This window comes from Eurytemora carolleeae, unplaced genomic scaffold (genome assembly GCF_000591075.1).
Source record: "Eurytemora carolleeae unplaced genomic scaffold, Eaff_2.0 scaffold441, whole genome shotgun sequence".
Classification (NCBI taxonomy): domain Eukaryota; kingdom Metazoa; phylum Arthropoda; class Copepoda; order Calanoida; family Temoridae; genus Eurytemora; species Eurytemora carolleeae.
The window spans coordinates 95,308-108,240 of NW_019396326.1; the positions used below are offsets into that span (position 1 = coordinate 95,308).

The window sequence follows — 12,933 nt, forward strand, 5'->3', positions numbered from 1 at the left end:
AAATGAGGTCAAGTCTTAGACGTTTTCGTGAAACGGACTTTTCTTCTATGCATCTGCATATTGAATATGCCCACAGGTGTTTTAAATATCAAAACTCTTTTTTTCCATGGTTGTAAACATCTTTTTTCACATGCATTTTCCACTGTAAAAGGCCTTTTTTTCCAGAGAATTTTTTTTATAAAATCATATACTGGAACCAGGAAAAAAGTCTTAGAAAATTAAGTCTCAACATGATAGGACTTCATCTCCAGAGACTTTTTATTTCAAAGACTTTTTTCCACAGGACTTTTTAGGTGCCAAAATGTAGGACTTTATTTCCGAAATCTTTTTTTTCAAAAAACTTTTTTGGTGGTTACCCTATCCCCCAGCCCTTTAACCCCCTATCCTCTTAACCCCTTATTTTTGACCCTTTCTCAGATTTTTTCCCCGAACACCAAAAAGATATTGGATTTGACTTCAAATCCTTAACAAACTCCCAGTTTCATTTTCATTTCCATAATGCGAAAAAAATGATTTTTTTCTATTGATATAATTTGAATATTTTTTATGTATTTTCTAAAGTTTGTTTGTAAACAATAACGTATTGTAAACAAACAATGTGCAGTACATTACAGTGGGTGGACAAGAAAGGATCTAGCTAAATAAGTGGATCATCCTGTAGTGAACATAATGTTTGTTCTTTTAGGATTGTGTATCCTTTTTCCTTCTGTGACTCCTAGTAAAGTTGAAATAAGTAAGTTTTTTTTGTCTCTGTTATTATCTTATCAAAAATTATTACATAGTTCAATTCGATGATGCAAGATGTTCTTTGGGATAATTTTTGTTGCAATGTTTACATGTATGTATTTGTGCAATTATTAATTTGTTCTCATACAGGGTTACCCACAAGGTATGAGAATTCAAAGACGACTATTTTACACTATTCGTCTCCTGTAAACTTGTCTTTCTTTTCCTAATCCTTTAATAAGCCAGTAAAAGAACTATATTCAAAGCAGACCATTATTATAACTTTGGTATTATAGGTTTCAGGTAGTCTTCACATTCCATCCCTTTGTGGGTCATTTGCAGGATTAAATCTTAATCAAATTAAAATTTTGTGTTTAATCGCAGTTTTGATTGAATTTGGTATTGACAGAAAACTTTTAGGCCTTAATATCCCCCCTCATCATCTTTTATTAAGTTGATGAAAGTGACATACTATTGGAGAGATATAAACGGGAAGTAGATGAGAATGATATCAGAGATGCGCTTTGCAAGGTACTACGTTAATATCAAGGTGTAATATATATTAGGGGTGAGTGAATTTAATAATTTCATCACAGAACTACGGGGATAGTCAATTCTTATGTAAAACATAATTCTAAGAACAATTTCTTTAAAGACACTTTTTGATTGAAGGTCATCTTCGTTAGCTAACTGGCACTGCAATTTTTGACCTGTGTCTCTCTGGAGATCTGTGATTTCGCTATGCACAAGAAATATGCTTCCAATAATTACGGAGATACTTATTTTCTATGTAAAAAACAGTTCTAAGAACAAAAAGTTTTTAAGTCGTTTTTGATTGGAGGTCGTCTTCATTAACTAACGGGCACTGCAAGTTTTGACTTAAAGCCATTCTAAATACAATTACTTTTAATGACACTTTTTGCTTGGAGGTCATCTTTGTGATTGGTGATTTCGCAATAAGCCTCCAATTATTACAGTGATAGGCATTTCTAATGTTAAAACAATTCTGAGAACAATTTCTTTTATAACATAACACTTATTGATTGGAGGTCGTCTTATGCTAAATGGCACACAGATCCAGAAAAAGAGTAAATTTAGATCAAAAATATCAGTGCCAGTTAGCTTAAGAAGACGACCTCCAATCAGAAAGTATCAAAAAAAGAATTTGTTTTTAGAATTGGTGAATATTGAAGCATATTGCATGCATATTGCGAAATAAAATAAATCTGAAAAAAAGGTATTGTAGGTCAAAACTTGCAGTGCCTGTTAGCTAACGAAGACGACCTCTGATCAAAAACTGTCGTAAAAGAATATGTTCTAGAAATGTTTTTTGCATAGAAATGAACTATCGTCATAATGATTTGAAGCATTTTACTTGTTTCAGAGGTCTCGGAAATAGACAAAAAGGTCAAAACTTGCAGTGCCAGTTAGCTAAGGAAGAGGACCTCTAATCAAAAAGTGTCCTAAATGAAATTGTTCTTAGAATTGTTTTTAACATTAACATATCCCTGTAATAATTGGAGGCATATTGCATGCTTGTTGCGAAATCACCAATCTCAAAGACGACCTTCATCTATATAGTTTCATAATGATTAAAAGACTGCCGTCATTCCACAGCTTGTTGCTACCAATTTAGTTACGGCAATTAATACATGGGCCTACACAGGAATTTGTCCAGGGTGTTTACATTCTTTAATTTCCGGGGGGGGGGGGGCTTGTTTGGGCCTAAAAACCTCTTGAATGGAAACCATAGATTGTAATTGTATTGCCATATTTTCATGGGTGGTCACTTGAAAGTACGCTTAAAGTTCCTTAAAGGGATTTTAACGGTGTTAGATTTAGTGACATTTCTGATTTACAACCAACGAGGTTATAGTGTATAGAGTGACGATTTACGCTAATCCTTTACTAATTGTATAGGCCATAACTATACCGAGAGCGTACTGTATATTTGTTATTATAAGGAGATTCTGGCCTAACCAATAGTATATAAATATTAGTAAACAGTTGTAAGTGTGCAATACAGCTAACTAAGCACACAGGTAGAGAAATATCATCCCCCCTGTTCATAACGGTAATCTGCAAAACTTAGAATTAGATATCTATGTTTTTGTTACTGGAAACTTTTATCGTTGTGGGTATCTCTGGAAAGGGACTTATTGCTTTTTTTGCTACAGAAATTAACTGCAGTAGAAACTGAAATTTTTGATAAAATGAAGGTTTAAAGGGAACCGCTGTAAAACGCTTAAAATTATGACAGTCCCTTCAACCGTTTTCAACCTTGTGTTTAAGGATAAAAATCCTGGTGAATTCTTCCGACTTGTTGCTGGAGCCAAGCATTGTCGAGATGTTGTAGCTTGTGCTGATGGTGGTCTTCAAGCTATACGGTAATTATACGCCATGTAACCCAAGGCAGCGCGACTAAGAAATTTAGCTTTAAATTGAAATATGGAAAAGATTTTTTTTTAACCAGGAATTTTTAAGAGGGCTGGTAAGGGGAGGGGGTGGGCTTGTAGTTAACACTGATCTTGCCAGGCTACATTTGTTGTATTGTTGTAAACGTTCTGGGTCGACTTTACGCTTGGTAGTCCAGACGGAAAGTGACTAATCATATGCACCTTTAATTGATATGTTTTGAAAATCAAGTAATAAAGCATCTTAAAGGACTCTTCTAATGCAAAAGTTTTGTTCCAGTGGAAGACGACTTATACAACTATCATATTGTTAATTTCTTGGGAAAATACTCTATTTATTTTAATACGAGTCTACTGGATTCTCCGAACACAATAAATTTAATAGTTTCTCTACAATATGTGATTGTTGGTACTTATTAATGTTGATAAATGTTGCGAACTATAGTTTAAGTGCAGTTAACTGTTAATGAATGTGTAAACTATGAATAAGGGAAAACTGACTGTTGCAAACTATAAATAAGGGGTAGCTGTTTATGAATGGAATTGAACTAAAAATAAGCCCAGCTCATGACTAATGATAATACTAAATAAGGGGTAACTGTTGATGAACTCAAAAAAGGGTTAACTGTTAATTATTAAAAAAAGGGTTAACTGTTGATGAACTATGAATAAGGGTTAATTGTTGTAGAACTATAAATTGTGAAGAAACAATCTCAAGAGCTGAAAAGGGTCAACCCAGACCGAAATATATTTTCAATAAATGTGGAACTAACATCTACTATTTTACTCTACAGAGGTTTGGTCCATCACCTTCACTGAATTTTAAATAAGGGGTAACTGTTGTTGTTTTTCTTCACATAATTGATCACCGCTGATAATTGCGTTGAATGTCTCATATTTATGTTTTTATCTCTAGAGTTGAGCTGGTTAAGATGGAATATATTTCCCAAGTGGCAACTTCCCAAATTTTCTATTTCCTAAGTGGCACAGCACCGCACTTGGCCCCATGACCTTTTCAAGCGGCAGTGCTTGACCCTTTTTAATCCTAGTCGCAGCGCTGCCCCCCTCCCTAATTGGAGCCTTGAGGCACTTCAGAAGGCCTAGTCAATCTGCATGGGAAGTTGCTGCTTGTAAAATTTCATTTCTAAAGTCTTACCTTAGAAACTTGAATTAAATTACTACATTCAGATGCCCTCCTGGTCTGGCCTTTGATCTTGAGAAGCAAACTTGTGAGTGGAGAAATGCAGTTCAGAACTGCAACACCAAGGTAAGAGCTGTTATTGGTCAGGTAAAAAAGCTTCTTATACAATTGCTAGCAATACTGGAAGATCCTACATCTTTAAATTAAATATAAACTTCTTATTTTGATAATAATCAAATTCAGGCTCGTCCAAAGCTAGTTCTTCCACTCTTTAACACTAAAGAACCACTATGTGATCCTGGGTACTTGGCCTGTGGAGATGGACAATGTGTAAGGTATAGGAGGATTTCCAGTGCTTTTGATTTACATAAATTTTAGAAATATTTTAACCTTATTATGCAGAAATGTTGATAATTAGGTAACTATAATCTAAAGATTTTTGTTTGGATTGACTCTTTCAAAATAAATAAAATTGTTTTAGTGCATGCATGCACTTAACTTTAAATCTCTCAAGGTTTTTATCTTTGGTTAATAATTTTTTGATTATCAAATGTGAGATGGCTTTTCCATGTTATTTAAATTTTGTAACATGTTGCCTTGATTATTTGACGTTTCTCAGGTAACTTGATTTATTTAGGAAAGAGTTGTTTTGTGATGATATCCCTCAATGTATTGATGGTAGTGATGAGAACCTGTGTGGTCCAAGGACTGATCCTAACAGAGCTGAATCATGTGACACAGACATCTGCAAGGTAAATTATTAGCAACAGATCACCCATTTACAGAAATTTTACTGATGTCTTAGCTGTTATCTAAGGTTGATATACTATGAGATTAATTGGTCTTAATTCAGAGTTGGACAGAGGGCATTTTAAAATTTATTCTAACCAATTACTGTTCTATTTACTCACTGATCAATACAGATTAACAATATTTAGGAGAAATTAAAGAATTTTTAAAATTCATTTCTATGGGCAGTAATTTTTTTAACAACTATGAGATTTAGATAAAATAGCATTTAACTAATTGAAAAATTACTCTAAGACGACATTTTATAATTTCTTTAAATGTCCCTAAGTTCTGGGTTAACTGTATTGTAGTGCTTCTCACCACATTCACCCAATCAAAGATTTGTGACCTTGATAATGGTTGGCATAAAGGTTCTTGAAATAATTGTTATAAAATCCTAATATATATAATCAAGTTAATTTATCTTTCAGTCCTTATTTACATTAAATTTTCTGTCCAGCTTCCTGACTGTTTCTGTTCTCCATCTGGAACAAAGATTCCTGGAGGTCTAAAACCTGAAGATGTTCCTCAGATGATTGTAATGTCCTTTGATGATGCTGTCAACAACAACAACTTTGATATCTATAAGAACTTCTTCAATGGACGGCGCAAGGTCTGATGCTTAAAATTTAACCGTTAGGAAATTGTATGATCAATTTTTTTTTATTACTAGAATCCCAACAGCTGTGATATCAAAGCTACCTTTTTTGTCTCTCACAAGTATACCAACTACTCCATGGTTCAAGAGTTATACAGAAGTGTAAGTTATTTTTAATTTCCAAATATTTGTTTTTTGACATGATTTTACCACTCTAATCTTTGATAGGGGCATGAGATAGCCAGCCACAGTATTACTCATGACAATGTGGAAGACTACTGGACTTATGGAACCAAGGAGTTGTGGACTCAAGAGATGAAAGGAAGCAAAGAAATCATTGAGGTAATTTTGTTCTAATAATTTTCCTTGATGGAACCTTTGAGTTAATAGATATGGAACACTACCTAGTTCATGGCCCTTCCAGTTCATTAAAGTTGTACCAAGTTGCATTTGCTTTTAAAACCTGCCAAATTTTGACCCCAAGAGAAAATATATGCAAAAAATCGATTGCAATGAATTTTAAGATAAAATAGACTTGGAAAAGAACTCTGGTATTAAAAAGCCAAGGAGGAAGATTGAGTTGAAAAAAAAGGTTGCCCACATACTATATATTTACATTATAACTAAACGATTAGTATTGGACTAACTAAAGTTGATATAAATTTACATGACCGTTGCCTAGGGGTGAATATATTTCCATTCGACTCTTCTCTTCAGATACTTTGTGCTGACTGTCCATATCATGGCATAAGATGGCTGACTATATTGCTTTTTTCAGCAGATAATGCTGTTCCTCCTTTCTCTGGCATAAATATTATTCCCCAACTCACCTATTTCTCGAGATAAAAAAGGGTCCAATTTACCAGGCTGCCTATACTCCTCGTTCACTGTACACTAAGACCAGTTTGGTCTTGTCTGTTCTACACTGTTTTATATTTAGGGTTGCACACATACTCTTTGACTGACACTTTGGACTTGTTTGGTGGGTTTACAATAAGCAAATTTAGCAGAAAATAGATTTTAATGTTGGAAACGAAACCGTTAGCCCATTCAGTTTATAAAAGCAAATTTTGTAGAAATCGGAAATGATGGAAAACAAAAAACCAACCTAAACTATTGGCCCATCCAGTTCATTAGTATATTGACCAAGATTTAAATTTTAGTCTTTTGGTGGAGTTCCTAAAGGAAGCGTATACGGCAGCAGATCTCCTCTGCTTAGACTAGGTGGAAATAGACAGTTTGCTGTAAGTATTTTTCTTCAGTAAAATGACTTTTTATAAAATTTCTCTGGATTTATTTGTAATGATGGTTTCATGCAGTAATTTTTTTTGCATTTTTTAAAGTTCTTCTTTAAAAATTGTTGAAATAAAAAAAAAATTTAAGAGACTGCTACGTAATTTTAAGTGATCTTTATGTAAAAGATTGGCATGCACATAGATTTAAACCCAAACTCAACAACTTTATCTGGGCAAAAATTATAAGGATTTCAATTGTGGTTTCTATTCAAATGATCAAATTGCGGATTTATAAAGGATATGATGGACTTCATTTTTGTATGAATAATGGTAAAATGGGCACAACTTGAATTGGGCATTAATTCTTAAAATAAAGTGAATGTAAGTCCAAGTTTGTTTATTTTGCAATTTACAATAGATAAAATGATCTGTTCACCTTTTTTGAATATATTTTTGTTGTTTAGGCTCTAGAAGAATCAGATTTCCTGTATGATTCCTCACTAGTTGCTCCCCTACAGAACCCTCCTCTATGGCCCTACACTACCTTCTTTGCATTACCTCATGCTTGCCACGGAAACTTCCAGAAGTGTCCCACAAGGTACCAATATATTTAAACCTTCTCTGCATTACCTTACTTGTCATGGAATCTTCCTGCAGTGTCCCACCAGGTACCAATTTACACAACTTTCTTTACTGAGGGAAGGGGTGCAGAGGCGCCATGATCCTTGCAAAAATTACCTCCGAGCGTGGAGACAATGGCGGGAGGCTTGGTGACGTCACGGAGGCTGGGAGACCAGTTTTGCGGGGCCTGTAGGTAATTCTGCAAATTCGGAGGCTTGGAGGTCATTTTTGCGGGTATCATGGCACCTCTGCACCCCCTCCCTCTTTTACCACATGCATGTCACAAACTTCCACAAGTGAAGCTCAAGGTAGTAGTATACTTAAGCATTAGCTCATACATGTTCCTGAAGTGTCCCACCAGGTACTATTACCTCATTCTTGTCACGGAAACTTCTGGATGTGTCCCACCAGGTACTAACATACTTAACTTTCTTAATATTACAATATGCTTCCAGAAGTGTCCCACCAAGTGTCCCAAGTGCTTTTTAGCATTACTGTATTTTGATTTTTTCTAAATTTAGGAGTTATGGAGTTTGGGAGATGATTGTTAATGAGTTTGATCCAAGAGAAGAACCAGGACAAGATCTCAAGGAGCAAGTGTCTGGTAAAATCCTAAGTTGTTACTGGGTTAATCAAATTTAGACTTAAAATCCATCCAGGAAGGGACTGCTTTAGTTTGCTTCCTTTAGTTTGCTTCCTTTAGTTTACGGATATTCTTGTACATTTAACACCATTACTACCGACATCTCCTTCACACCAAATTCCCAATGCATTTTTGGAAGACTTGCCCTACTTCAAAAAACCCAATTTTTACTTTTAATTTCTTAAATTGTCTTGATTTTCAGGTTGTGCCATGTTAGATAGTTGTTCCAGCCTGCGATCCCCGGATAATCTCTACAATGTTCTCACTCACAACTTCATCCGTCATTATGAGCAAAATAGGTGAATCATTTAAGATATTTCTTTTGTATTGCAGAGATGCTGAATTAAGGATATTGTTTAACATTTACTCAGTCCATTTATTGCTTCTAATTGGAGGTTTAACTCCTTATATCAGGAAAAGATGACATTGATGGAGGATGAAGATGTTCAATTGAGTATTGCTCTTTGAAAGTTATTATCTCAAGCTTATATCTGGGAGTTTCTTTCAATTTCAGTTAAATTTTTGTACTTTGTTTAAAACTTGTTAATTAGAAGTATTGGGGAATGATGTTATTTTAAGTAACCCTGTATTTAGACAGAGCGGCCAGTCTTATTCACACATTTATAAATGGAGTCTACTCAAGTCCATTTATTGCTTCAAGTTATGGGGTTTAACTCTTTATATAAGGGAAAGTTGAACATTGATGGAAAACTAAGATGTTTAACTGAGTTTTGCTCTTTGAAAGTTATTATCTGACAGGTTACTGAACATAACAGTGGCAGGAGCACAATTTTTTGGGATTTTTCTGTATTAAAGTAGAGTTTAAGCTTAGTTTACATTTTCCAAGGTGGTATTAAATAGAATCTCTGTTAAGGGCTCCTTTTGGCATTTACATGCATGCTGCATGGTTGGGCAAATCCCCCGAGATGCTGGAGGCCCTGGAATTTTGGTTGGACGAGATACTCTCCACCTACAAGGATGTTTATGTTGTGTCCATGTACGATGTTTTAAAGTGGATGCAACAGCCAGTGAGTATCAGGTATGTTGTTTTATTCCTCATCTTGAAGTTTTAGATTTTTTAACATAATTATAGAATAAATATTCGATCAACCCTTTCCATAAAATTGATTGTGAGATTGTTTGAGGTTATTTCAACAAGATTACTGTTAAACTAATTTACAGGGATGTTGAAAGGGTGGCTGGCTAGTTATAATAATTTAATTGAGGGTGCAGTGCAGTATTCAAGGACTTTGCAAAAAACGACATTTTCAAAAATTAGGGATTTTTATAAAAAATTGGTTTTACCATCAAAATCCTTACAAATGGTAATATGCTCCTTAACAGCAAATAAGTTTATAGAAGAACTATTGTTACGTTTTCCGTCCTACAGTTATTACAATTATTTGGACAAAATTCGTCCAGGGAAACCGTGATTTTAAAGGGACTGTAAAGGAAAAATAAAAGGACGTTTAGAATGAAACCTCCATGTATTTCAGGTTTGCTCCTATTATAATGTTATAACTTTTATTTTGCATTTTTAGTAGATATTATTACATTTATGTGATAGTCTGTATTATGTCACCACAACTTTAGCTAATGGCAGTGCAGTATACTGGTCACGTGATTTCAGTCTGTATCACGTGACAATGATACTGCACTGCCAATTGTATCATGTGACAATGATACTGCACTGCCATTGGCTGAAGTTCTGGTGACGTAATACAGAGTATACGGACTAACTGTAATATATTCTTAATTATATTTTCTAAAAATGCAAAATAAAAATTAAAAAATTAAAAAAGGAGCAAACCTGATTCTCAGGCTCCTGTGGGATATCGTTGTTTTCAGATTGTTTGCGCATTTGTTGAATATGTGTTTAATACCACAACTTTTATATAAAATTCCATATATATCAATATCTATTTGTATTAATTAGTATCGTATGAATCTTTGTTTAACACGGCCATGTTTAGCCTGGATAGGCTAAGAAGATAGGATTGACAGCAGATTTAGAGACATGCAAGTAGTTAGAGAATACTCTGGACCTAGATTGTTGCATATATATGAATTTTCATCAAGTTTTATGTCAAATTCTCGAGACAGAAACTTAGGCAATTCAGTTACTTTAGTGAAGACTTTAAACACCTCATAAATTGTAACTTCGAAATATTGAAAGAATTTTATTCAGGGATGCTGTTAAATTCTCTGGTTGGAAGGAAAGGTGTACACATCTTGATACTCCAGACACATGCAAGGTAAGATTTTTAACCCAAAGCTGAAGACATTATTTAGTTATAAAAACCCGGGTTTCCCGTATGGGGTTAGGCAGCCTTGTGGAAGTCAATAAATTTGTTATGTAATATTATTTAGTCTGTTTCCTCAAAAAGTCCAGAGATATCCTTAAAGGAATCTTGGAAGTTTCGTTTCAGTATGTAATTTCGTTTCGTTTCTGTATGTAATTAGTTAAATCTGAACGTTTATTCAACAAATAGTAAAACATTTGTACTTGCAAAACTTCACCAAGAAAATCCTGGGACAAATGATTGTTGAAACCGATTATGGAATTAATTTATTTTCAAAAGTTTAAACGAACTGATCAGTCTTAATTGAATCAATAACCTTGTTTGTTTACAAATAAGAGAACTGAAGCTCTCTGAATTTAGAAAATGTGACCCGCAGTTTTGAATATTCATAACTGAAAGTTAAGCGTTTGCATGATTTGAACTGCAGTATAAAAAACGGTGCAAAAACATCATTGAATTTTATTTGTTTTTAGTCGTTGAAAGAATGTGAATTGGAGACTCCAGCTCTTGGTGGTGTTAAGCAGAGGTAAACCATTTTTTTCTAGAGATTAAAGGGAGTGTTCGCGAAAAATGGAAAGGGGTATAAGCTTACGGCGAAAAATAAGCGCTTTCGATCGATACTAATCTTACTTCCTTCTGTTGCACACTTCCTTCTTGTTGCGTATATCAGGAAAAAAATTGTTAAAAACAAATTTAGAAAGTTGGAACATGTAACTCTGATCGTAAAATAATCAATTTAATTCTTAACAAATCGTACAGATATTGCAAACAGTCATTGATTTTTTTTTCGACGCATTCGTATATAGTTAATATTTCACAATATTTTTGATTTAGTGTCAAAATTTTTTTTTGCTGGCGCTTGATTTTTGAACATTCCTGGAAAATATAAAAAAATGTCGCCTTCCTTATCAAAAATCCTCTCAACCAAAATAAAATTTCTAAAAGGAACTATCAGATCATAAACAAGTAAAAAATATTATGAAATATCAACTATGTATGAATATGTCAAAAAATTATTGATTATTGGTTGTAATATCTGAAGGATTTGTTTGGAGTTAAATTGATTTTTTTACGATTATAGTTGAATGTTGCAACACTCGGAGAAAAAATAAAAAAATCATTGGTTTTGGCTAATCAAAGGATAATCTGAGAAGCAGGGCGCACAAATAGTTTCCAGACGAAATTTTGTGCTTAAGCTTTTTTCGCGATTTATGCTGGAGAACTGTTTTGTGGGGTAGAATTTTCCTTAAAAAATCTATTCCCTTTTTGCAAACAAATAAATCCTACATGGTTAACTGCTTTGATGTTTGTATACATTTGACGTGACAAAGTTTTTTTGTCGGTAATTTGTTTGTGTTGATCGATCTCTATCTTTTTATTTAATTTCTTCTTATTGAAAAAATATAAAATTTATTTTCGAATTGTGACAAGTGTGTCAATTTCTACATTACTGAATATTGTTTCATATTTTTTGTTTTTAGACTGCAGACCTGTCAAGATTGTCCCTCCTACTATCCCTGGTTAGGAGATCCAACAGGATCTGGAGTTTATGAAGATTTTACCTTTTCTGTCAAGGAACCTCAAGCCACTAGAAATTAATAATTGTAGTTTTATTTGGTATTAGAATATGTATGAATAAATATTATTGTGGACTAAATTTTAGCTTTTTTTTGAGAAATTGAGATGTTGATTAGTTCAGACAAGGTCTTGGCCAATTTCCAATTAATTCGGTTAGATCAAATAATCTTAAGTTTGAACTATCAAAGGTTATAATCTCAGGTTGCAAAGAGTTAGGGATTGGAACATTTTGGGTTGATTTGTCTGAGCTTAATAAAACACTTAAGTTAGCATTGTTACATCCACCAAAAGCCTGTTTTCAGAAACCATTTCAACACTATAAAATAGTTTTAATGGTATAAACAAATTGTACCGTCTATTTTAATTCAGAATTTTATATTTACAAACTTCTTAACATGTTTATTGGTTACACATAACATGGAAACAAAGAGAAGCTTTTAATTAATAAAGCTTCTCTTTCTTTATTCACTGTAATTCAAAGAAAGCTATTTTATTAAAAATTTGATAAAAAAGTCGTCTTATTACATAATTTTGTTTTCTTGAATTTACCACCTGAACTTGTAAATAGCTATTGCAGTTTTAAATTTCGTCCGGACCTTTTTGATTTGCTGAATGATCTCATAGCCAATCAAAATCATCCCGGTGCATGTCCCCGAGCCTTCGCAACTCCAATAATTAGTAACACTATTAAAGGAATTAATATTTATGGTATTAAATTCATAAACTTTGAAACTATGAAATAGATTTAAATGGTCACTTTTCTTTCCACAATCTATATATATATATACTTTTTTATCTGTTTGTTTGTAACCGATAAATGCCTAAAAGGCTAAACCGATCGGGCCCAAATTTGTGAAAATGATTTTAAATGGCAGACGAACTATA

The 12,933-nt window shown here is 33.5% G+C and overlaps 2 protein-coding genes across 2 annotated transcripts in view; both read left to right on the top strand.

Annotated features, from left to right (window-relative positions):
- Positions 1-590: 590 nt before the first annotated feature.
- LOC111700996 (uncharacterized) lies at positions 591-12,127 on the top strand. Its single transcript, XM_023472100.1, has 17 exons — positions 591-733; positions 1,181-1,257; positions 3,019-3,113; positions 4,329-4,407; positions 4,525-4,616; positions 4,919-5,033; positions 5,531-5,683; positions 5,744-5,830; positions 5,897-6,010; positions 6,832-6,912; positions 7,368-7,501; positions 8,046-8,128; positions 8,370-8,466; positions 9,042-9,206; positions 10,356-10,422; positions 10,944-10,996; positions 11,952-12,127. Exons 1-17 carry the CDS (start codon positions 670-672, stop codon positions 12,067-12,069), a joined length of 1,674 nt encoding a protein of 557 aa, XP_023327868.1. The 5' UTR covers positions 591-669; the 3' UTR covers positions 12,070-12,127.
- LOC111700992 (mitochondrial 2-oxoglutarate/malate carrier protein-like) overlaps positions 4,284-12,933 on the top strand; it is a 28,416-nt gene continuing 19,766 nt past the window's right edge. The window contains 1 exon segment of the mRNA XM_023472096.1: positions 4,284-4,289. The gene's annotated coding sequence lies outside the window, so the exon portion shown is untranslated.

Coding starts and splice junctions, on each gene's coding strand:
- LOC111700996 (XM_023472100.1), top strand. CDS start 670: ATGTTTGTTCTTTTAGGATTGTGTATCCTTTTTCCTTCTGTGACTCCT. Junction 734..1,180: donor TCCTAGTAAAGTTGAAATAA/GTAAGTTTTTTT, acceptor TCTTTTATTAAG/TTGATGAAAGTGACATACTA. Junction 4,408..4,524: donor TTCAGAACTGCAACACCAAG/GTAAGAGCTGTT, acceptor AATCAAATTCAG/GCTCGTCCAAAGCTAGTTCT.